Source organism: Gouania willdenowi, chromosome 18 (assembly GCF_900634775.1).
Source record: "Gouania willdenowi chromosome 18, fGouWil2.1, whole genome shotgun sequence".
Classification (NCBI taxonomy): Eukaryota; Metazoa; Chordata; class Actinopteri; order Blenniiformes; family Gobiesocidae; genus Gouania; species Gouania willdenowi.
In genome coordinates, this window is record NC_041061.1 from 9,569,050 (window position 1) to 9,592,553 (window position 23,504).

Here is a 23,504-nt window from a genome sequence, read left to right on the forward strand (position 1 = left end):
CATGCATAATATAATGGATAAGCCTGAATAATTTTTGGGGACATGTTTTCAGAATATGTATGTGATGTTTTTAGTCCACATCCACATACAGAGGTAGTTCTTCTTCTTCAGTGTTTGGTTTTGTCTGCTGGGCCGCGGTCATATGACAAGGACAGGGGCCTTCTCACCGCTCCGCCCTACGTTCTCATGCGCAGCAGTTGATAAAAATAAAATAGTCCCCTGAAAAAAACCGCATCATGTTGCTTTTAAGATAACCGATTACCGATTGAATTTAATCTTTCTAAGTTGTATTATATACAAGGATAATCATGACATAAGATGATTTGATGTCACCTGTCGAAGTATAAAGTCCACAACGAAGACGTAGCCCAGCGTCTACGTCACGTTGTTATTGTATCCCTCCGCTTCAGTCGCACAAGGAAAACAGCTGTAGCGTGCTAATCAGTTAGCACATTGGCCGTGTTTGTGTGTCAGCAGTTTGATTCGAGCCCAAAGCTTCGCTAGTAAAACCCAGGAGTGACCGGCCTTCGTTGTCCGTCATCTCTTTCTCTATCTCAACGATGAAGTTCCAGTACAAAGAAGAGCACCCCTTTGAGAAGAGGCGGTCCGAGGGCGAGAAAATAAGAAAGAAGTATCCGGATAGGGTGCCAGTGAGTATAGCTAATGTTAGCTTAGCTTAGCTTAGCTGTGTCCACTGTTTACGGCTGGTAATGGTCGTCTTAGGTTAACGTATTTGATATAATTGTTTTTACATGATAACAAATAACATTGTTAATGCTATATACACATGTTGTGTTATTTGTTGGTACTTGACTGACACGTATTTAATTTAAAAAGTTAACGACGAATGTCGGCCCCGTGTAAACAGGCCAGCTAGCGATAGCTTTCAGATATGCTTCCGCATTAAATTAAATCGTCATATTTTAATCAAACAAATTGTGTCTAACGCCCTACTCAAAGCGTTGATTGTTGCAGTCGTTCATCGGTTGTTTCTAAGCGTAGTTGTGGTGTGAGAGGCTGAGTTAAAGGCTTGAGTGATGAAACCAAGCAGCTCCTCTAAATAGTTGGTGTGAGTGTTTTTTATCGGCCCTGCGCTTGTTGACAGACATCAGGTTGTTTTTCTCAAACATGGTTTGGTTGTTTTTAGGTCAGTCAAAGAATTCATGTCACAGCTGGGAATTCAACAATTTTTCACAATAAGGAATAGCAATTGTTTTTTCACATTAGAAGAGATTAAGTATTTTAAATGATATCTGTCACATGACTAGTCCTTATTTAATGCAGTTTATGCATTTGTATGTATTAGCTTGCATTCTGTGTGTGTGTGTGTGTGTGTGTGTGTGTGTATATATATATATATATATATATATATATATATAAAGGCAATGTTGAATTATTGTATTTGCTCTAACTTGTTTAAAATGCTGCCTCTCAAACAATAAATCTTTTTTATCTGTATTAATCTAGTACAACACAACATATCTCAGAGCAGTAATACCAACTATAACTAATTAAAAAACTTTTGTTTTTCTACACTTATCACTTATTTAAATTGAGGGTCGACTGACATGTTTTTTTTTAGGACCGATACCAATACTGATTATCAGGATGGTGAGCACGGAAACCAATATTTAGAAGTAGCCATTTGCTATAAAAATAACATTTTAGTGTAAATCTGGAATTAGGTTGTATACAGTACATTATTTGTTTATTCATACAGTAGATGTAACAATATACCGACAATCTATCCGTACGCAGAGCCCCTCAATGGCCCGTTTAGGTCATGTGATAGGTCAGGCATTGGCCAGTTTCGGTCTTGTGACTAAGACTAAACCTAAACCTAGCCCAAATCTTAAAAATTGTTGTCAGAAATGCAAATTATTGGTCAATCCTTATTAGTGATGAGTAGTAGTACTGTAATAGTAATTTTCTGTAGGCTAAATAATGTAGTGCTTTGGGCTGCGCAAGAGATTGTTTTCCTTACAGGAAGAGAGGCCAAATGAGGACCACAGCTGGGGTCAAAGCTACCTCAGTTTACCGAGGAGGAGGAGTGGTGGTAACTGATATACTTAGATCTCAGTTCAGATGTGTTCAGTACAGGAGCTCCAGGCTGTCAGGTAGATGCTGGGTTTAAGGAAAAACAGGATGCATGAAAAGGGCAACATTTTGTCTGATTGTGTGTGTGACGCGTACGGTCAAATTATGTTTGAATTGGAGAATATGTTTTGTATTTTTCAATATATATAATCAGCACGTGCATACGTTTTGTTAAAGTATTATGTGTTGCCTATTATAGGGCCCTATAGAATCTGTTTGTTTTTTTTGCCCAAATTCTGTTTTTTCCACACTTTTTTTAGTTCAGTTTTTTTTAGAAATATTAATCAATTTTTTCAGAAAATATTCGTTTTTAATTTCTGTGAGGAAGCAAAAATAAATACTAATAAGTTTTTAAAAAAAAAAAAAACACACACACAATTAAACAATGTATGTCAAAAATAAAAAATGTAATTTAAAATAATTAGTCAGATACAAATAAAAGGTAAATATAAGTTGTACTGCCATGGATTATTCTGACTGCTCATTTTTTAATTATTCATATGTTTTATAAAGATGTATGAGAGCAGCATTAATATCACCCGATTTCCTCTCAGGGATCAATGGTTTACTGAGTCTGAGCAGGTTTATTGATTAAGTTTAGATTAACTTAATTTAAATCATCCCGATGACATATTTCCAGACTCTAATAATTACACAAAAATAAATGGACACAGGGATACATCAGTTAATTCACCACTAGGGGCCAGAATATTTTACAGTATCAGAAGTTATCATTAACCTGCGATGGTCTCGTCCACACAACAGAACAACTTTATCCCACAGATCTTCTGTAGCTCTGATGAGATGTTTGAACGCTCCGAGCAGATGAAACTGATTAATGGTGATTATGTTTTCATGGAGCGATGCTGCGCTTGACAAGTAAGGGACGGAGCGTTGCAGGCTCTGGTTGGCTCTGATTTTATAGTGAGTGATGATTTGCATAGTTTTTTTTTTTGGCAGTTTAGACAGTGTTTCAGGTGGTTTAGGTGGTGTTTAAAGTAGGGGTGTCCAGATACAACTTTATCATTTCTGATATGATACCGATATTGCAGCCTTGCATATCAGCCAATACCGATATCGATCCGATATGTGTGGATAGTGTGGAATGTTAGAAAAGGCTTGATCAAGTAATGTTACTGAAACAGAGAACAATAGTCAGCAACAGTAGGTATGAGAAAAACTGACCCATTTTTTATTAACCAATTGGTTACATACATTTTAACCTTCAACATGATATCTACAGTATTCTACAATTGAATAAAATAAATAAAAAATTAAATAAGGAAAAAATTAAATAAAAATCGGAGAATACAGAAATTTGAATTCGATATTCATTTTCAGGCTAAGATCGGACCAATTTAAAGCAGCCAGGATGGGAGGGGGCAGGCGGGCGGTACATCTAATGAGCGGTCCCCAGAAACATTTCCCCATTAAAAAAAGGTTTCTTGTGTCATGGTGATTTATTCCCGATTCTGTCAATTTCAGCATTCAGCAGTAGATTCTGTTTTCATGGATTTTCTAGGGCCCTACTATTAGCAGCTCTGTGTTCACATTTGTAGAAAAGACTGTGGTCAACAAAGAAGATACAATCAGTACAAGTAAGAGATTCTTGAAGCCTTGGAATTTTCCTTATTTGACACAATCAAGACAAAACAAAAGTTGAGTGCTCGACGTTTCATCAGCTTGATAATTTTGCTTAGTTTTGACAGTGTCTGCTGCATACAGCAAGGTCAGAGCAGTCACTGAAATAGAACCAAAAAAAGAAATATCATTTAAAAAAGGCCAATCCTCTTTCATTTAACATTGTGCGTTCATATTGAGATTCAGGAGCACATTTGAAAGTAGGCGTGAACAATATGTGAATTAAAGAGATTAAGAAAATAAGTCAATTCATTGTTTTTTTTTTTTTTTTGTATGCAAACATTGTGTAAACTTTAATAATGCTGTTGATAATAGCATGCTTTAAAAAGGTATTGTTTATTTAGTGATTCCGGAGCCACTTGGTTTCATTTTTGCTTTTCGCCCAGATTCATTTTCATGGATCAACGCTGGCCTGAGTTCTACTATTGAACTGTTGACATGGTTACAGAAAGAAACACAGAGCAGTCAGCAGAGCATGGCAAAACTAGCGACAAAAGTTTACAGAGATGAAGACAACAGCGAGTGTTTGATGTGTGGGAGCACTACCCATTAAAGAAAAAAGACATTGCTGTGCAGTGTGTTAGCATTAGCATTAGCTCAGCAGCACCTCAACAGGAAGCATCCATTAAAAGCAGAGACTTAACCAACAGCACGGGTTCATTTTTCTGCAAAACACATTTTATCCAAAATCAAGACAGATATACACATGTAATTATGTGTTAAAAACAACAATGCACTAATAGTGAGTTTGTCAGTTTAATTGCATATTGGCTTGAGCCGTCAAAGTGACGAGTGTTGTTATTAATTACCCAGAGATGGTTCAGCTGTATTTTCAAAATATTTAAATAAAAATTGAAAAAGTACGAGGAAAAAAAATTGACATACAAATTGAAACTTAATTGCATAAAAATCAATAGCAATGGTTTCTTAAAAAAACATTTATTGTTATTTTGCTTCATGTTTAAAGCTGAGGTTCCTGACTTTTTTTTTGGTTGAGACCCCATTTTGATATCCCAAATTTCTAGCGACCCCAGACTTTTTATTTAGTTGTTTATTTTTTTTAAGAATTTGTTTTTGATCATGTTTGTTATAGTGTTTGACAATTACAGAGTAGGAAGGACAAGATGCGCCATCCCAGATTTTATACTGCATTTTATTTGAACTACATTTACAGTATATTTGAAAAAATATATCATTTGAAAAGAATCTAAAATCAGTAATTTTAATTATTATTTCTTGCATTTCACGCAACACCATTGTAATTCTAGGCGACCTCACATGGGGCCATTGCCCCAGGGTTGAAAAACACTGGTTTAATGGAAGCTGTAGCAGTGTACATGTTAGTGAATTGTTTTGTGGTTGGACACACCCCTAACACCCCTAGGGGAGTGGTGGCCTAGTGGTTAAGGACGCTGGGCTTGTAATCGGAGGGTTGCCGGTTCAAGCCTCACCGGGGCCGTCACTGTGGGATGTTGAGCAAGTCCCTTAACCCCGAACTGCTCCCCAGGCGCCGCAAAATGGCTGCCGACTGCTCCTCAGGGATGGGTTAAGTGCAGAAGACAAATTCCAATAATGTACTAACATTACATGGCCAATTAAAGGCGAAAGCCCGATTTAATCTTAATCTTAATCTTAACAGGTATTAGAGTTAAAAAATAACTACATGCACTGCACATTATCACAGCTTAAATAATGTCAAATGTTATGAATTTAAAACTAAATGTTGAATTAATTATTTTTATTGTTTAACTTGGGGAGGACTTTGTTGTGTAGACTGTTAGACCTTTTATTTAACCAACACATATTTAGAAGGTCGTGTGAAATGTGAAATAATTTTTTGCGGTTCTTGTATGTTTATTTGTTGTGTACAATAAACAGCTCAAAAGGATTAATCTGGTATGTGATAAGATCAAGAAGCATAACGCCTGCATAATGTGTGATTTCTCTTCTATGATTATTTGATTTAGAAATAAAATAAATGACTGTAATAATTGTTCACTACTGGCCAGGCCTGTTTGAAAACTGCTGCTTTGTTTTTCAGGTAATCGTGGAGAAAGCCCCTAAAGCTAGAATAGGAGATTTGGACAAGAAGAAATACCTTGTCCCCTCCGACCTGACAGGTAGCGTTGCATCATGGGAGGCTTGTTTTCTGATCCACGTCTTGTGTGCCTCGAGTTTCTAATCCTGCATTCTCCGATTTTCATCAGTGGGCCAGTTTTACTTCCTCATCCGGAAAAGAATCCACTTGCGAGCTGAGGACGCGCTCTTCTTCTTTGTAAACAACGTCATTCCACCCACCTCAGCGACCATGGGAGCGCTGTACCAGGCAAGAGACGAGTCTCACAGGGGAAATATTCAGCTTTAATCCACTTCATGGTCCAACTAATCCATGTCGGTCACTGTCTGTTTGTCTTCCAGGAGCATCACGAAGAAGACTTTTTCCTCTACATTGCCTACAGTGATGAGAGTGTGTACGGTAGCAGCCAAAGGGAAATGTGATCCCATCATCAGCTCCCTTCTTCCTGTACCCACAGCACACCTCTACCAAGACCTCCACCATCCATCCATTGGAATATAAAATCCAGCTCTGCAGCTAAACGTTCCCAGAGTAAACATAAACATGTCCAAATGCACTTTCACCTCCCATAAGTAATCATCATCCAGTCTGAATTATAGTTTTCTCCTCTTTTGCCTCAATAGCAGGCTTTGTTCAAGGGCATTGAGGCCAGTTTTTGTTCTTATTAAAAGTATCATAATCACTCTCTTTTGAGGGTTAAAAATGATTATGAATTAAATAATGAACTAAAAATCTGAACGTATCACCATTGACTTGGTTTTTTAGGATTTAAATGAGCAGCTTCCTCCACCTAAAGGCAGGTAAGTATGTTCAGGTCAGAGTGAAGGATAACTGTTTTGCAGCAGTTTGTTTCCTAGAATGTGACATGGTTGGTTGTTTTTTCTCACTAGTATAATGGAGTATAATGAAATTCAGATGCATTAATCATCCCCTGCTTTCAGTGGTAAAGGCTGTTCTGTTGACCGCTTCTATTATTATGGTTGTTGTTAATTTTAGAGGGTTTACACTCTAAAGTTGTTGTAAAGCTGAGTGTAATTATCTTTTTTTTAAGTTTTCTTTCTTTCTCTCTCTCTTTTTTTTTCTTCCTTTTTTTTTAAAAAGATCTACGATTTGAACTCTGTATGCAGCTGCATTACTGGCTTTCTCTCTATTCATGACCATAAAAATGATGAAAAGCCAACAGTGTTTGTCGTCATTCCTGAATATTTTAGTTTGTTTTCTTACATGGTCGCACAATAATACTGTGCAACTCTTTCAGTTATTTAGAAAAACATGTAAGTCTGGGGGGGGGGGGGGGGGGGGGGTCACCTGAGAATTTTCTGGTGCAAGAACCAAGTTTAAGAGCGGCACCAGTGGTTCTCAACTTTTTCAGCCTCCAAAATAAAGGTGCCAGAAACTGGGAAGTTTATTGATATTCGGGTGCTATAGTGTATAGTCATTTTAAAGATGTAAATCCTTGTTTTAATCACAATTAAAATGGGTTAAATTGGGTTTTAGAACCACAGAAATTGGTTAAAAGTTCCAAATTAGAGTGGCCAAAAACATGCTGGGAAACTAGTAAAAAGGGGTGAAAGTGGCAGAAAAAAGTAGGAACAATTAGGTTAAACTGGTAAATAATAGATATAAAAAATCTTGAATGTGATTAAATTGTCAATAACAAGCATGACAAATATAGAGAAAAGAGGTTAAAAGTGACACTAATGGGTCAATATATGCAACATTAGGTGGGAAAAGTGCCAAAGATGTCTTGAAAGTGAAAAGTGCATTAAATGAGCAAAAATATAGCAGAAAAAATGATGAAAATGGGTTAAAATGTGTCAAGTTTGGTGAGTTTCAGAAAAAGGGTAAAAATAAAGCAAAAAAAATTGCTCAAATTGTTAAAAAAAATGTGTTTTGAAGGCATCTGGAGACACCAAAGTTGAGAACGAATGGGATAAAGAGTACAGTGTATTTTTCATCTGTTTACTTAAGCAGTGCAATGCTTCAATGAGCATTACAAAATCAAACACGAAAAGAGAAAAACGTCAGGAGTAAAAGTGAAGCGAAATGTGAAAGTAAATACAGTACATTTGTATTGGTTGATCATGGACCTATTTATTTATAATTAAATGATCAATGATGAAATAAAATTAAAAAAAAATACGAGAGGATTTTGCTGTTGCACGCGAGAAACGACAAATCCCATAATCCTTTTCGAATTGATTCTTCTGTGTAGTTTTACGGAGGTTGGCGCCTCGCCCTCTTACGCCATTTCCGGTCTAGTTTTTATTTTTTTGTGGTTTTCAGCTATACCGAAATCATCACCAGGGGCTTTTATTGAACAACATAAACGGTTAAGTTCATCCTGAACGACCCACAAACGAATAAAGGTAGGGTTTTTCACAGTATAATACGGTACAATGCAGTAAATTACGACGTTTATCAGACACCACGTAATACGTAACGATGCTAGCTATCCTGCAGCTAGCACCCATAGCAAGCTAATGTTTACTCTTGTACGTTTCGTTGCTTGTTGAAACACGGTGCAGTCTAGATTTCTAATAGAAAAAGTGTTATTTTAGGGCAAAGACAGTTTCTTGTTGCATACATTTGAGGTTATTCGTTTTAATTTACCGGTTGGCTGATAGATTTAGATTAGCATGGCCTTCAGTTTTAACACCTAGGGTTGGGGACCACTATAATTGTAATCGTGTAATTGTTAATTAATTGCAATTATTGCGGAGTTGTAATTTAAAAAATATGTTCCTGTTGTGAAATGAAAAATAAATTTGTAAATGCGTTCAGATAATTGATATTGTAATCGGCATGAAAGTTCTTATTAAAAACTGTCAATTGCAATGTAATTTACCATTATCTGCCAGTTCTCTTGAGGAACATTTTACCATTTAAAACAAATATATAAAATAAATATATGGGTGTACTGACACCAAAAAAACTAAAGCGACAAAATATTAAAAAACCGATATTTTAATGAATTAAAAAGCCTAACAAGTTAACCAAAAGATGAAAAACAAATGGGAAGATTATGTCAGGAAAAATAATCATTGTAATTGCAAAAGATGCTTGCAATCATAATCATGAATGAGTTGTAATTGAACGTGGATAATTGTAGTTCAAAAATGTAATTGACCTCAACCCTGCTAACACCAATGCTCTACTCCATCAATAAATAAATTAGACTCTTTAGTGTTGACTTTAATGTATTCCAATGTTTTTTGTTTTTTTTTAATATTTGTGTGTGTGACCCTCTCCAGCTGGCCCCTCCACTGCCCGTCACCATGCCTGCCCTGCTGGAGAGACCCAAGCTTTCCAACGCCATGGCCCGAGCCCTGCACAAACACATCATGAGGGAGAGAGAGCGTAAGCGACAAGGTACACACACATATTGACGGACTGCTGTCTACTCTTTGATTCTCATTAGATTTAACCTCCCATCTGCACAGATAGATATGTCAGATTTTGTAGTTTAAAAAAAAAAAAAAAAACTTCACCTTTCGCGGCCTCTGTGTTTCGCAGATTTTTTTTTACAGTGCAATTTTGGATGCATTTTTTTTTTTACGGCGTATGAACGCGCTTTGTTCTGCATCCTGATTGGCTAATGCTGCGTTCACCCACCAGCGACACATCCAACTCGGTGAGTTTCCCTACCTGCTGAAGCGAGGAGCTGTACTCATTTTTCTCCTCTCATAAACATAAACCACCAGCGAAAAAACCCGGCGTGATTAGCGGCTAATGCTAACCTAGCTCAGTGCTACAGAGAGAACTTTTACCTGCTACTACCACCTCCTTGCTGATTCTCCTTCACGCCAAGTCCTTCCTAGTCCGGTCCTGGTTATAAAGGCTGTGTCATACAGCTCCAGGTGGTCACATACAGCTTCTACTCCATGGTTGAATGGGTGAACACACCGGTGTTCGTGTTAACGTGAATACTCTGAATGCGTTCGGCATCAATGTCTAATCGCTATCAGTGTGACTCTGAAGTGCTGTATGTTTGAAAACAGGTTTATGTTTTAAAATCTAAGAAGGTTTGAACTTTGAGAGTGTTTAAACAGGTGAGAAATGTTAATTGCTGTCTGTGAAAAGTGTATAAAGTGTGTGGTGAGGGGTTTTACAGCCTTAAAACATGTATAATAATATTAAAAAATAAAGCTGACTACTTCGCAGATTTCGCCTAATGCGGGATATTATAAACGAGGGACTACTGTATACCATTTTCTTGTCCAGAGGTTCATTCTACATTATCATTTAGACAATGGGTGTCAAATTCATTTTAGTTCAGGGGCCGAATACGGCCCAGTGTTGGGTTGTAAGGGCCACAAATTATAGGAGGGGAAAAAATGCCATTCCAACATTATTGGATTATTATTATGAACAATAAAGTGTAAGGCACCAACATGTCCAATCAATAAGTAACAGATACCAGTCGCTGCAGGATTCTCACTGAAATTTCTTTGATTTTGTGACCATTTAAAAAAAAATTAATTTGGGTATTTTTTCTCCCAAATAATTTCAGTAAAATTGAAAGATTTTGAAAAGGAAAAGTGAGTTGCACTGAATTTGTGTATTTGGAGGGACTGAGATATAAAAATTGAATTAATTGGTAATTTACACAACGATGAATGATTTCTCTGTCTTTGTCAGGGTTCCCGCGAAAGAATCCTTTGAATTAAAAAGTCTTAATAAAAAGGCATTAAATTCATGAAGCTAATGTCTTAAATTAATGTTTCGTAAGTCTTACATTGTAACTAGTAACCGTAATGATTGTAATTAGTCTCACATTTCAAAATAAATGGTAACATTGTTTTTAATATACGGTATATATGTTACCGTAACATGGTGCAGTCAGGACAGTGGAACCAACTGCAAACAATGAAAATTGCCTGTCCAATGAAGATTTTTCTTAATGGCTTTTCATAATGGTTTTTGTATTATTATTGTTGTTTTCTATATTTCTGGCTATTTTTGTAGTCATCTTGTGTGTTTAGAGTTATTTTGATTGTTTTTGTGTATTTTTGTGTGTTTATTTTGGGGGCTGCCAGTTGCACGTCTGCACTAGACACTGGGGAAAAAAAAGGATCCTAACCCTATGTAATTGGCATTTTTTCCCCCTAATTGTGTTTACTGCTAAGTTGATCTTAAATGTAATTTCAAATGGCAACAAAAAGACTTGAATTTGATTTGACTGAAGCTGTAGGAACCCTATTCTTTACTTTCTTCTGCAGGCCCAAATTGGTGGCTTTAAACGGCCGGGATTTGGTCCTCGGCCTTGATTTGAACAATGTGATTTAGGCGTTTATTTTGCACTTAGTTATATTTTGTACTTGTGTGTTTTTGTCGTGTGCAGAGGAAGAGGAGGTGGATAAAATGATGGAGCAAAAGATGAAAGAAGAGGAAGAGAGAAAGAGGACAAAAGAAATCGAGGAGAGGATGTCGTTGGAGGAAACCAAAGAACAGGTTGGAAGTAGAGCCGGACAGATACGGGGTTATTAGGGCTAATGTATCTGTCAATAACTGATATATCAGTTGATAGCCAATTTATCGACCGCTATATGAAATAAGAACATCCATATACACAGGATGTATACCGTGCATGAACAAAATATGATTTTAAGACAAAGAAGCAAAACACTCACATGTTTTTACATTTTCTATTATTTAATTAGTAACACAACATAAGGACAGTAAAGCTACTGATGAATAAGAAAAAGCAAACTTGTACAAATTATATTTATGGAATACAATGTCAAAAATAAAATAAATAAATAAAATATAATAAAAGTTAATACATCAATTACATACCGTATTTTCTACCATATATGTCGCTACAAAAGACGCAAAACACTTGTAAATTAAAAACAATAGATAATTTTTATTTATTATTTAGTAACTCTGTCAACAAAAGTACTGTAAAGTCACTGATAAATAAGAAAAGGTAAACTTATACAAACTATTTTCTGAATACAATGTAAAAAAAAAAATAGATATGTAACAAAGTTTAAAAAATCAGTTGCATCCCAGGTTTTCCGCTGCTACTTTTTTCATTTAGAATTGGATTTTTCAGTAAGTTGGCACACGTGTCCAGTAAACGCAGCTTTTGGAGGGAAAACTGTGTACTGGTGTGATGATTAAACTGGGACAGCCACTGTACATCTGCAATTTGGGGATTTTGACAGGAATATTGTTCTTTTTTTTTTTGGAAAGTGATGCACTCTATACCACAAATAGTACTGTATTTTAGACCGAGCGATTAACCGGTTATAGATGAATCGGCTGCACTGATTTCTAGTTGTGTCTGATGTATTGGTCAGGTGATGAAGATGGGTGAGAAACTCCAGGGACTCCAAGAGGAGAAACATCAGCTCTTCTTACAGCTCAAGAAAGTTCTTCACGAGGAAGAAAAGCGGCGCAGAAAGGAGCAAAGGTAACGCTAATGGTTTCAATTGTAAGTTTGTGTGTTGTGTAATAACTGTTGTCTCATAATAATGTGTTATTTCCTGTAGTGACATCACCACGTTGACCTCAGCCAGCTACCAGCCCAGTCTGCCCATGCATGCAGGACAGCATCTGCTCAGCATACAAGGTGAGACTTTGACTGGAAAAGCTTTTAGCGTTCAGACTTATTGATTTAATAATGCTTTTATCCTTCAGGTAATCCAGTCGGCCACAGTCGAACTGGTGCTCTGCTGGGGGAACGAAGTAAACAGCTGTTTCCAGCTGCTGTGCTCCCAGTAAGTGAAACATTTTTTACAAATCAAATGGATTAAAAAATGTAGATTTGCTGTTGTGCGAGTGAACTTTCTTCTTTTTCAGGCTCGTCATTATCAGACGCCGAGCTTCAGCTCAGGCTCTGCAGAGCACGGACAGTTCAGCGGGGGTCAGGGGGTTCATGAGCCCTACGGCGTGGCTCAGGCCCAGCATTCATCAACCTATGCCCCTGGACCATCAGTCCCAGTCAGTTTTGCGAGTAGCTCTCAGATAAGAGGTAAGAAACGTCAGACTCTGAGAAACTATCTCTGTCTTTTTATTTACAGTGTATCAGGTCATTTAAGGTTTTCTCTCCTTTTTTTTCCAGGTGCGTCTGCATTTCAGGCGATGCAGTACCTTCCTCATCAGCAGGCTGGTTACCCTGTCCACGGTCACTTCACCTCCCAGCCTGGTAACCTCTGTCATTCCCATGTTTTACATGAAAAGTTCACAGACTCTTCTAACTATTGGTCAGCGGTGTAATTAGTTGTTATTTTTTCTAAGGATACATCCCAGGAGCAGGAATCCCTCTGCAGAAACAGCTTGAACATGCTAACCAACAATCTGGCTTCACCGATGCAGTAAGACTGATTTTATAATACGATGATTTCAGTAATTATGGAAATTATAAAGCAAAAAACCAAAAAAAGATACAGCATCGGGGTGTATTTTTTTGTATCGATTTCCTCAGATTAATTACAAAGATGTGTTAAAGTCATTAAGGTCATTTTTCTGTTGTTGTGTTGTTTCCCAGGGTGCTTTGAGGCCAATGCACCCCCCAGCCATGCATCCGTCTGCATCAGGCCTCCTTCCAACCCCCTCCATGGCAGTGCAGATTCCCACTGCAAAGGTGAGCGCTAGAAAAATAAAATACAGTAAACAGCATCTGGAAGTTACTTTTGCATCTGTGATTTTATTTTGTAACACTGTAAATAATTCAATCATTTCAATAAGAATTGCAATCTAGGTTAGGGTGTAAGAATCGACTTGGCGATATATTGCGATATGTCACATCGTGATAATCATATCGATCCCAAAAATGTCCAAAATCGATATTTTTAATCATGTTTTTTAATGAAAGGAAACATTTAACGTATTAGCACATAAACGCCCGGTCACTAGGTGTCAGTGAACCACATCAGACCTTCTTAAACTATTTCACTACGGAATGCATTTTAGCTTTTACATCAGTTGCACTTTATTTTCACTTTAATAGATGTATGTGGTTACTTTTTTAAAATAATTTAACCACAGTCGGTCAGGAGATCAAAGTACATTTCCTGCAAAAAGTTGTCTGAATAAATTAAACCTTAAGATATTAATTCAAAAAAGATAACAAAATGAACTTGCTGGAATTAGAATCAGAATCTGTTGTAGAAGCAAAAGTTAAACTTTTTTGAAAAATGCAGAGTGTTTAGCTAGTGCTAGTTCTCAACTCCTGTCCCTGGTTGAGCTTTTCCCTACATACAAAATGTATAAAAGCACAATCTTAAACCCATATTAACGTGTTTACTTATTGGCTTTATATTGTGTTGTTTACTATCGTGATTAGGGTTGGGATAAACGACTAATCAAGCGATTATTTTTTCGATGCATTGATTAATCTAACTATTTATTTTTCCAGTTCGATTCGATTATCTCCCCATTAATTGACTAAAAGTAATTTATACATGTTTATTTACATATCTAAAATGAAAAAAAAAAACATGAATTCTTTAACATTGCAATATATGTTTATTGCTCTTCAACTCAAAATTCCAAAATAAAGTTCAAATAAGAATATAAAAGTACAAAATAATGCATTCAGAGTCAGAGGTAGCATTCAATAAAAAAAATAAAAAGGCAGTGGGAGTCGGCAGACTGTCATGGTGTCATTCCTGAACCAACAGAATTTAAGATTTATGTTGAAAACGTGCGTGTGCTGCTGCCGCTGATGTCACGGCGCGTGTTTCCTAGTTGTCGCTTCGACGCGCTGCCGTCCAGTCACACATGGGATAAAGGACGAGGGTTACGGGGAACAGCTACCTTCGACAAACAAGTGCGTGTCTTCACTGCCTTGCACTTTTGAAACTCTGAGGAGCCACTCACGTTAGTTATGCCACAATCTTTGTTTTAGTCGGACAATGCATGGGCGCGCATATCGTGCCAGCCCTAATCGTGATATATCGTAGTGGGATATATCATATTGTTTAGAATTGAGATATATAGTATCATGACACGCATATCGTATCGTCAGATTCATGGCGATGCCCACCCCTAATATAAGTTAGTTCACCTGCACATATAATGCAAAAAATCTATATGGCAAAAATTGCAGTTTAAATTCCACTGAGTGACTTGTTGTCTTGTGCCACCAGGCGCCATTCCAGACCTCCCCCCAGGGTGCTCCTCGCCATAGTTTCCTCCCCCACAGCCAGAGCGGCCAGAGGTTCTACCACCACGGCAAATGACTCCAACACATGCTGCTTTTTTTAATGCTTTGTACTGTTGCTAAGTGTTGGCTGTCATTTCACTTCTCTAAACACCCACTTTTCACTTTTTTGACACTGTTTCAGATGTTTGTAAAAAAGAAAAAAAGAAAAAACGAAACGCAGCTCATTGTATTGAATACAGCCATTATTGAACTGCTTGTGTACAAATCGTAAATACTCTGCATTTATTCTAAAAACATAAACAGTAACAGGAATTGTTTGTCTTTCATTTAGAAAATAGGGTTTATTTAAGGATTATAACCATTTTTGGTTTGGCCTTATTTCAAACCTTTATAAACACACTCAATAAACCTTCATTCATGATTATTTGTGTTGTGTTCATTATTATTGATTTAGGACAAGCAATATAGACAAAACCAACGTCCATATGCCGTTTTGGTAACTTTTAATTTATTAGACAAGTTACATGTGATATGCAGGAGCTTGTTCAGGTAAACTTTCTATAAACTGAAGCCACACAAACAAACACGACTGGTTTGTGAACAAGCCTTAAACAGAACAATGCAACGTTTTTGTTGAAGCCCTTGATAAATCAGGAAACGGAAACACCTGAAGGTTAGCAGCTACAGAATCACTGTGGAGCTACTTTGATGAGAACCTCCAGCGTACTGTATGTCCAGGTTGAACAATGTGTGCGTGTATATTTTTAAAACTGGGATTTAAATGAGCCCAAATGAAGGGAGATTGAAGAGGAAAAGAAATGAGGGAGAATAGCATTGAGCCAATATTCCCTTGTTTTTTCCAAGGTCCAGTGCATTGTGATTGCCCCTGAAACAGAATTATAAAGAAACAGTGTGAGAAGAAAGATCAAGGACGGCCAGAAAGAAGAAGTTTCAATTACACGCATGCAACTGCCCTTAGATCATAGGTGTCAAATTAATTTTAGTTATTGCACTTCCACGTATAAATACGGGGAAATGTGAGCCCTGCTAATATTGTAAAGTTTCATTGAATGTATGTATTATTTTGGAGAGATCTACAACTGAATTAGTTGGTAATTTACACAATGATTCATGGTTTCTCTGGGGGTTTTTTTTCCTGTTTTCTGCTACGAGACCAAATTGGATGCTCTTAAATTGCCGGGTTTGGCCCCCCGGGGCCTTGAGTTTGACACGTATGCCTTAGATGTTTCATAGTCGTATTTTTCTGACACATGTAAAAAATTATTCCAGCAAGTTTATTTTGTCTTCTTTTTTGAGATATGTAAACTTTTTTTCAGGAAATTAGATCTCCTGATGCCTCTGAGGAAGACTGACGATTGGCAGTCGAATCATGTCAGGAGATCAAATATTCTGATAGAAAATGACCTAGATAAATAAAAAACCTTACATATTACATGTAAACATACTCTGATACCGTCATAATTATAGCCTTAACCAATCAGATTGGATTTATCACTTAAAGGCAGAATGGTGGTGATCCATAGGGTGTGGAACATTTAGAACATTGAGCAGAAGGAACATATTTTCAGTTTAATTGTTTTTATGATTGAAAACGCTGCAAAATTGTGGTTTTAATTTAATAATCATAGCATCCTGTATTTGCATCAATCATGTGCTCGTATTAATACTTTGTATCTCTACTCATGGGTAAGAGGGACAGGCAGCTTCTATTCCATAATAGTCCATATAGAAATATAATAATATATATATAACAGAATTACTACAAAATTCAAATGTAAACGTGTGAGTCAGATACAGCACACAGCAAGAAGATGCGAGTAAACCACTTGAAGCACAAATAATGCAGCAATACAGTAAAGCTGTCAATGTGCAAACAATGCAAAAAGAGAAGGAAAAAAAGCATCATTTTATCCAATAATGTCCAGCAAAAGTAAATAATGAATACACAAACAAAAATAATAAATTATAGCTTATATGTGTGATATTTCCAGTATTGATGGCAGAATTAAAGGCAAGGGTTTCTTCATAATCATAAAAGACAGGGAAAAATACACTTCTTTTTTTCACTCATAGGCCACTTTTATTACATATATATTATTATATATCACATGGAAGCACCTGGGTGTACATAGGTCAGTAGAAAATGATTGACTTTGAACTTTGAACCAACCCAAAGGAAATCAGGAATTGACCTTTCGCAATAGCCCGCCCACGAACACTCATTGTCCAATCGTATGTCCGAGCAACCGTTACTATGTACAGTAAGCAAGGTCTGACACGTTCAGAGCAGGGACGATGGTGGAGCGTTGTGCTCATGGCTTGTGCAAGTCAGATACCAGGTACCCCAAGAGTTTGGCTGGGGGAGTCGTGTTCAATCTGTTCCCAAAGCCAAAACCACAACTGGAGCGATGTTTACAATGGACTGTAAAACTATAAAAACGTGTGTGTGTGTCAGTATGCATGTATGCTTTAGAAGTGTATTTTAACGTTATCTCATCTTGTCTGCGCTAATGTGTATGTTCAGCAAAATGACAATAAAGCTTGATTTGCTTTTGATTAAATAAGGTGTTAGGGCTGGGCGATTTTACCTAAAAAAGGTAAAATTCATGTTTCGATTCGGTTTACAATTTTTTTTTTTTTTCAATGCACTTAAAAATGACTACAGACATCAGATATATTGTCAAAAGTGCAACTTTATTGCTGTGATTGTCCTCAAGAGTTAAAATGCATAGAACAATCCCAAAAAAAAAGTAAATGATTCTCTGTCATTCAACTATTTCAAGCTTTAACACAGGTTTAAGCAAAAGTGCAACAGCGCCTTCACAGTAGCTTCAATTTTCTGATTAAGAAATCAGATAACTACATATTCTATAACATTACAATTAAAAAAATAATAAACTCTTCCCTTAGCATCTCAATATAGTGCGAATAAAAAATTAAACATGCCTGTGGTGCACATATAGCATACTCAATGGGTAAACAAATGTAAACAAAGAGGGGGCGGGCTCACATCACGCTAGCCCACAAGGACGGAACGCGTAAAAGTCAGGAAAAAATTATAATAATATTTTTGTTTTTTTAACTCGAATTTGCAAAATAAAAATAATTTTTATCTACAAATTCGATGAATCGATTAAATCGATTTTTTGCCCAACCCTATAAGGTGTTGAAGGATATTACAGTGCCTTGACATAACGAGTTAAAAGAGGAGGCGGTGACGACTAATATAGTTATTAGCAACTATCATATTACTATATTACCATCAATTATTAGCTTTGGGTCACCTGTAGGTTTAGCTAGCTATAGCTAATGCAACGGTTTGTTTTATTAAGATCCCCATTAGCTGTGGTAACGCTCTTATTAAAGATGAAAGATATCAGAAAACTTACCCAGCAGTGCAGCAGCATGACTGGTCTGATATGTCCCCTTCATTGTTTATTTTAATATGTTGAATATATCCCTCCACGGTATAGTGTAGCCCCTGTTGCCTGGATATGGAGGATATCTCGCAGGTATTGTTCCAAAAAGAGTCACTAACATGCACCGCTAGACTTCTCCCAGCCATTACAGACGAGACCAACAGAGGAACTAACATGACGGACGTCCCGAAAGTAAATAAAGGGGGCGGGGCTTTTGCAAAAAAGGTCAATTCCAGATGCTGCTGTTGGTTTTCAGGATGATGGGAATCATCTTCAACCTGGTCCCTAACAAAGTGGCTGGTGAGTGAGTGAGTGCATACAGTCATGGACGAAAGTTTGAACGATCACCATGTGCTTGAAATAAAATTATTTATCAATTTTTTTTTTAATTTTGTGTAAAATTATGTATATTTTGGCTTTTTTTTCCTCCTGCTTTTTTGTGTTTTTTTCAATGCACAAACACGTGTATGCCAAAAACATTTGTCATTGCAACTATTTCTGGGAGAAATTATTTATCTCCTGGAGATCCAATGCTTTCGTCCATGACTGCATATGCGCATGTTGTCAGACTCACACGTACAACAGCAAAGACATGGCACATGCTGATGGTTTCTGCTGAGTCATCCTTTAGCAAAATGAGGAGATAAAGTCTGGTTCAGTCAGTGTTGTTTGGAGGAGAACATCTGCAGCTGGAGAATCTGAATTTACCTGCAGTGGTTTATTTATTTACCCAAGGCTTTGATGCCAATAGCAGCTTCTTCGTCCATAGCATTAAGAACGGTGATCTGAGAAATGGAGAAAGGCCAGTAAAGAACCAGTCGTAGAACCAACCAAGACTATTTTCTCTATTTGGTTTCGCATCCCTACATGCACTTACCAGGATCTCCTCCCCAGCATCATGCTTGCTTTCTATTTCTTTCCCCAGGTCTCCCTCAGGAATCTTCAGGTCCTCCCGCACCTCGCCACTGTCCTGGAGCAGAGACAGATATCCATCCTGGATTCCAATCAGCTGGTGAAGAGTGAATTAGAGTAAAGCACACCTGGTTACATAGATTTACATTAAAATACTTTAAATAAAATACTGCACAGACTTGGACAATCGAACAAATGCCTGAAAAAAACTGCACTTTTTCAGAGTTTAGTCACATATGGATGTGTTGAACATTCTGGGTGATTAACAATTACGGTTGCAAAAGCGGCAACACATTTCCGGTGAGTTTCTGCTCGAGAATTATTGGGGGAAATATTAAGAAAATATAAACTTTTCATGAAAATTATTTATTAGAATTAACCGGATACTATGAGTCATTTGAACAACTACGTTTAATATCCCCGTTAAGGGCCGTACTTCCATTTTGTAAATTCCCCGTGAAAAATGTCAAACTTTGAAATATTACAACCTTGGTTAAAATGTTATGTTTATTTTGAATATATGACAGTAATTCAAAATTTCTCCAGATGTCCGGTTAATTCCAATGAATAATTGCCATGAAAAGCTTACTTTTTTGAATACAATCAAAATTCCTGAGCTTAGGTTCCCGTATAAATTTGCCAGAAATGCTCCCGCCCCTTTGCAGCCTTACTAACAATAATGAACAAGTCCAACTTTCTCTACACGTCGTTGCCCTTTTGAAATGACAGACATCGCTCAGAAGTTAAATATTTAATAAACCATTAGTGGAATAATGAGCAGATCTGTATGAAAACTTTGTCTCAAACTAGAACAAATCCTGTGTAGAACTCACCTGATACTCCATTCTCTTGATGTTGGGGACGTCCATGTTGTGGGTGGAAGGACAAATGTCTTCATATTTCTTACCAGAGAAAATGTCAATACCAACCAAATGAACCTGCAGAAGTAAAAAATCAAACTCATATAACTACACTGTATTCTCTACAACATGATCACAGCTATGAAGTCCAACACTGACCTTAGCGTGGCCGTGCTTTCCAGTCTTGGAGGTGGACATCTCTACTATCTTGCAGGGTCGGCCTTTCAGCACAACAAAACCGTTTTTGCGCAGGGCGGAGCACTGCATGGGGTAGGTGGCCGACGCCCCGGCATCACCGGTCTGAAAGTCCAGATCGGCATCTGCCATACCTTCTGCCAAAGTGAACACACATGGACTCAAGCCAGAAAATATTTAAGTAATTTACTTGAACTGAAAACAACTGGAACAAAACTCAGAAAACTGTAATGTAAGATGACATCAAAGCAGAGATAACAGATCTAATGTTTTTTTTATTTTTTTATTTTTAATAATTCTATTAATTTGTCACATACTGGAAAATGAGCTTGAGTTTTATGCTGCATGGAACGACAACAATAATGTTAGACACGTAAATAAAAGTCAATGGTGTTTTCTCAATGTTAGATTCAAAGCTTGAGATTTAATAATTATTTAAATCATATAAGCCTGAGTAGTGTCATCTATTAATTGAAAATGTGTTTAAACTTGTCATGAGCATGACAAATCGTGAATGTGGTTAAGTTTGAAAAAAATAAGCAGGAAAGAAGGTGAAAAGAGGTCAAAAGTGACAATAATGGGTCAACATATTAAACTTTAGTTGGGAAAAGTGGTGGAAAGGGTTTATAAGTGCCCAAAATGTCTTGAAAGTGGAAAAATGTGCAGCAAATGCATTGAAAGTTGACGGAGAACTGGCAGGAATGGGAGTAATGTAGCAAAAATACATTAAAAGGAGCAAAAATATGGCAAGAAAAAGTGATAAAAGGAGGGTAAAATATGACAAGTTTGGTGTAGTTGCAGAAAAAATGCTAAAAAAATACGCAAAAATGGGCTCAAATTGTTAAAAAAAAATTCTTTTTTTCTTGAAGGCATCTGGCGACCCCAAATGAGGTCCTGACCCCAAGGTTGAGAACACCTGAAAGCTGGAAACCAGTTCAGTTCATAGTTTGAACTCATGTGTACACATAGTTTATGTGAGGAGGAGGATTTTCACACTATAAAGTTCTTATAATGAACCATTAGTGGAGTTTTTCAGACTGTTTTCGAGCCGGTGTTGTGTCCAGTCCTTCCCGGGCAGTGAGTGCCTCAGTCCGGCCCGCAGGGTTGGAAACCCGGACTGGCTGCGGCCTGTACCCGGCCGTCCACGGCGGTAACGGAACGGTCTCCGCACACATGACGGGGATTCTGGCTCCATCAGACCGTTAACAAACACCGGGACCCTCCGTGACTGAAGTAGATGTAATATGAATGTTAGTGTGAATGTAACCCACAGAAGGTGATCCAGCCCCGGGGTACAGGACGGGATCTGGCCCGATGACTAAGCAATCGGGATGGTTCGGATGTGCGGCAAAAAGCTGGTCTTTTCAGGACACATCCCCATAATTCCATCCAGTCCATGATAAGTGACACTGGACCTGTGAGGAGGAGGAGGAGGAGGACTCACCCTGATGATCCGGTCCCGGTGATACCAGGTCCTCCTTCTACTGCTGGGCTCTGCTTTAACCTCCTCTCAGCTGCTAACCAACTGTCTCCTTTATTCCTCTTTCATTCCACCTCCTCCCTGCTGTGTGAGCTCCAGACTCTACCGAATGTAGAACCCAGCACTGAGGTACGGAACCAGAGGTTAGAACCAACCCAACCTGCCGAAGAAACCAGTGCAGCTGCTCCTCATCATCCAGCGTCCAGCTGCCGAGGGTACGTGACGCACCGTTTTCAGGACTGTCAAAATAAGACTTGTGTTTACTCATCACAAGCCTGTTAGGATCTTTATGTTAAAATTACTTAAACCCTGCTAAATTATCCTTGGGGTCAATTTGACCCCATTCAATGTTATCATTCAAAAAAATAATAGTTGACTTTTACATATTTAATGACTTTTCCTAATTTGATGGGTTCAATTGATTAAGTATATATATTTTTTGTGTGAAAACTTGGCTAACGCTACACTATACGTGTTTTCTTTTGTGCATTTTTTTGTATAATTATTGTTTTTTGTTGCCGTTGTAGTGTGATTCTGGAGTTATTTTGTGTATTTTTTTGTATCTTTTTTTAGTGTAGCTTTGTACACTTCTGTTGTCATTTTAGTGTATTTTTTGTATAAATATTTCGTTTTGTGTATTTTGACTCATTTTCATATTTTTGTTGTTGTTTGGTGTATTTTTCTGTAATGTATGTTTTTTGGAATCATTTTGCGTGTTTTTGGAGCCCTTTTGTTGTTATATTTTTGTGCATTTCTGTTGTAGTTTTTTTGTACTTTTGTATAAATATTGTTTAGTTTTTTGTTTACGTCATTGTGTGTATTTTTGTATCTTTCTGTTGTCTTTTTGTGGATTTTTTTGTATAATTATTGTTTTTTTTTGTTGCCATTGTAGTGATTCTGGAGTCATTTTGTGTATCTTTTTTAGTGTAGTTTTGTGCATTTCTGTTGTCTTTTTGTGTATTTTTTGTATAAATATTTAAGGCTGACATTACACTGTCATTAGGGATGTCCCGATACAACTTTTTCACTTCTGATACAATACCGATATTGCAGCCTTGAGTATTGACCGATACTGATATCAATCCGATGCAATATCAGCATGAATCATACATACTTTTATTACTTATTTTGTAGTGTGGAATGTTAGAAAAGGCTTGATTATTAAAAATCAGACCCATTTATTATAAACCAATAGATTACATATAATTAACCTTTTAGTATAAGAATATTCTATGATTGAATAAAATAAATAAAAAAATAAAGTAGAAGATATTGAAAAAATAAATCCAAAAAAACAATATATATTATATCGGAGATTTTAGATGCAGTCCGATAAAATATGATATTTGTGTTCTGGCTGATATCGGACCGATATCCAATATCAATATCGGATCGGGGCACCCCTCGCTGTCATTAGCATGAATAAGGTGTCATGAAGGCTGTCATTATGCTGTTGTTCGCTAAATGATGACACCTTTGGAGCTATGTTGACATTTTTTGGGTTAGGTGGGGGGATCTAGTGGTGTTAGGTAGGGTTAGGGTCAAAGCTTGGGTTCAGGGTCAGCTAGCGATACGTGAGGAGTTTATTCCAGGGGCTTGGTTCTAGAATAAAATGGGCACAATATTGTCACGAGAACTTTCCCACACAATGGACATGAATGTGTGTATTTGTGTGTGCATGTGT

The 23,504-nt window shown here is 37.1% G+C and overlaps 3 protein-coding genes across 8 annotated transcripts; 2 read left to right on the forward strand and 1 right to left on the reverse strand.

The window, feature by feature from the left end:
* Positions 1-413: 413 nt before the first annotated feature.
* gabarapb (GABA(A) receptor-associated protein b) lies at positions 414-6,553 on the forward strand. Its single transcript, XM_028474220.1, has 4 exons — positions 414-650; positions 5,780-5,858; positions 5,946-6,064; positions 6,157-6,553. Exons 1-4 carry the CDS (start codon positions 561-563, stop codon positions 6,235-6,237), a joined length of 369 nt encoding a protein of 122 aa, XP_028330021.1. The 5' UTR covers positions 414-560; the 3' UTR covers positions 6,238-6,553.
* Positions 6,554-7,977: 1,424 nt separating this feature from the next.
* Positions 7,978-15,357, forward strand: gps2 (G protein pathway suppressor 2). 2 transcript variants are annotated; one of them, XM_028475024.1, is made up of 11 exons: positions 7,978-8,184; positions 9,070-9,175; positions 11,160-11,269; positions 12,124-12,236; positions 12,316-12,395; positions 12,464-12,543; positions 12,626-12,797; positions 12,888-12,971; positions 13,064-13,140; positions 13,314-13,409; positions 14,917-15,357. In XM_028475024.1, exons 2-11 carry the CDS (start codon positions 9,094-9,096, stop codon positions 15,007-15,009), a joined length of 987 nt encoding a protein of 328 aa, XP_028330825.1. In that variant the 5' UTR covers positions 7,978-8,184; positions 9,070-9,093; the 3' UTR covers positions 15,010-15,357. The 2 variants fall into 2 exon arrangements, with proteins under 2 accessions (XP_028330825.1, XP_028330824.1); XM_028475023.1 differs by having other exon boundaries at positions 7,989-8,184; positions 9,070-9,187.
* Positions 15,358-15,419: 62 nt separating this feature from the next.
* LOC114480670 (eukaryotic translation initiation factor 5A-1) lies at positions 15,420-22,047 on the reverse strand. Of its 5 annotated transcripts, XR_003676147.1 has the most exons (7): positions 21,785-22,047; positions 20,305-20,477; positions 20,119-20,223; positions 19,251-19,382; positions 19,082-19,158; positions 18,948-18,998; positions 15,725-15,819 (listed from the first exon to the last, which is right to left on the reverse strand). XR_003676147.1 is itself a non-coding variant. In XM_028475031.1 (6 exons), exons 2-6 carry the CDS (start codon positions 20,470-20,472, stop codon positions 15,698-15,700), a joined length of 582 nt encoding a protein of 193 aa, XP_028330832.1. In that variant the 5' UTR covers positions 20,473-20,474; positions 21,785-22,047; the 3' UTR covers positions 15,420-15,697. The 5 variants fall into 5 exon arrangements, 4 of the variants coding, with proteins under 4 accessions (XP_028330832.1, XP_028330831.1, XP_028330833.1 ...); XM_028475031.1 differs by lacking the exon at positions 18,948-18,998 and having other exon boundaries at positions 15,420-15,819; positions 19,104-19,158; positions 20,305-20,474; XM_028475030.1 differs by lacking the exon at positions 18,948-18,998 and having other exon boundaries at positions 15,420-15,819; positions 19,104-19,158.
* Between the last annotated feature and the right edge of the window lie 1,457 nt (positions 22,048-23,504).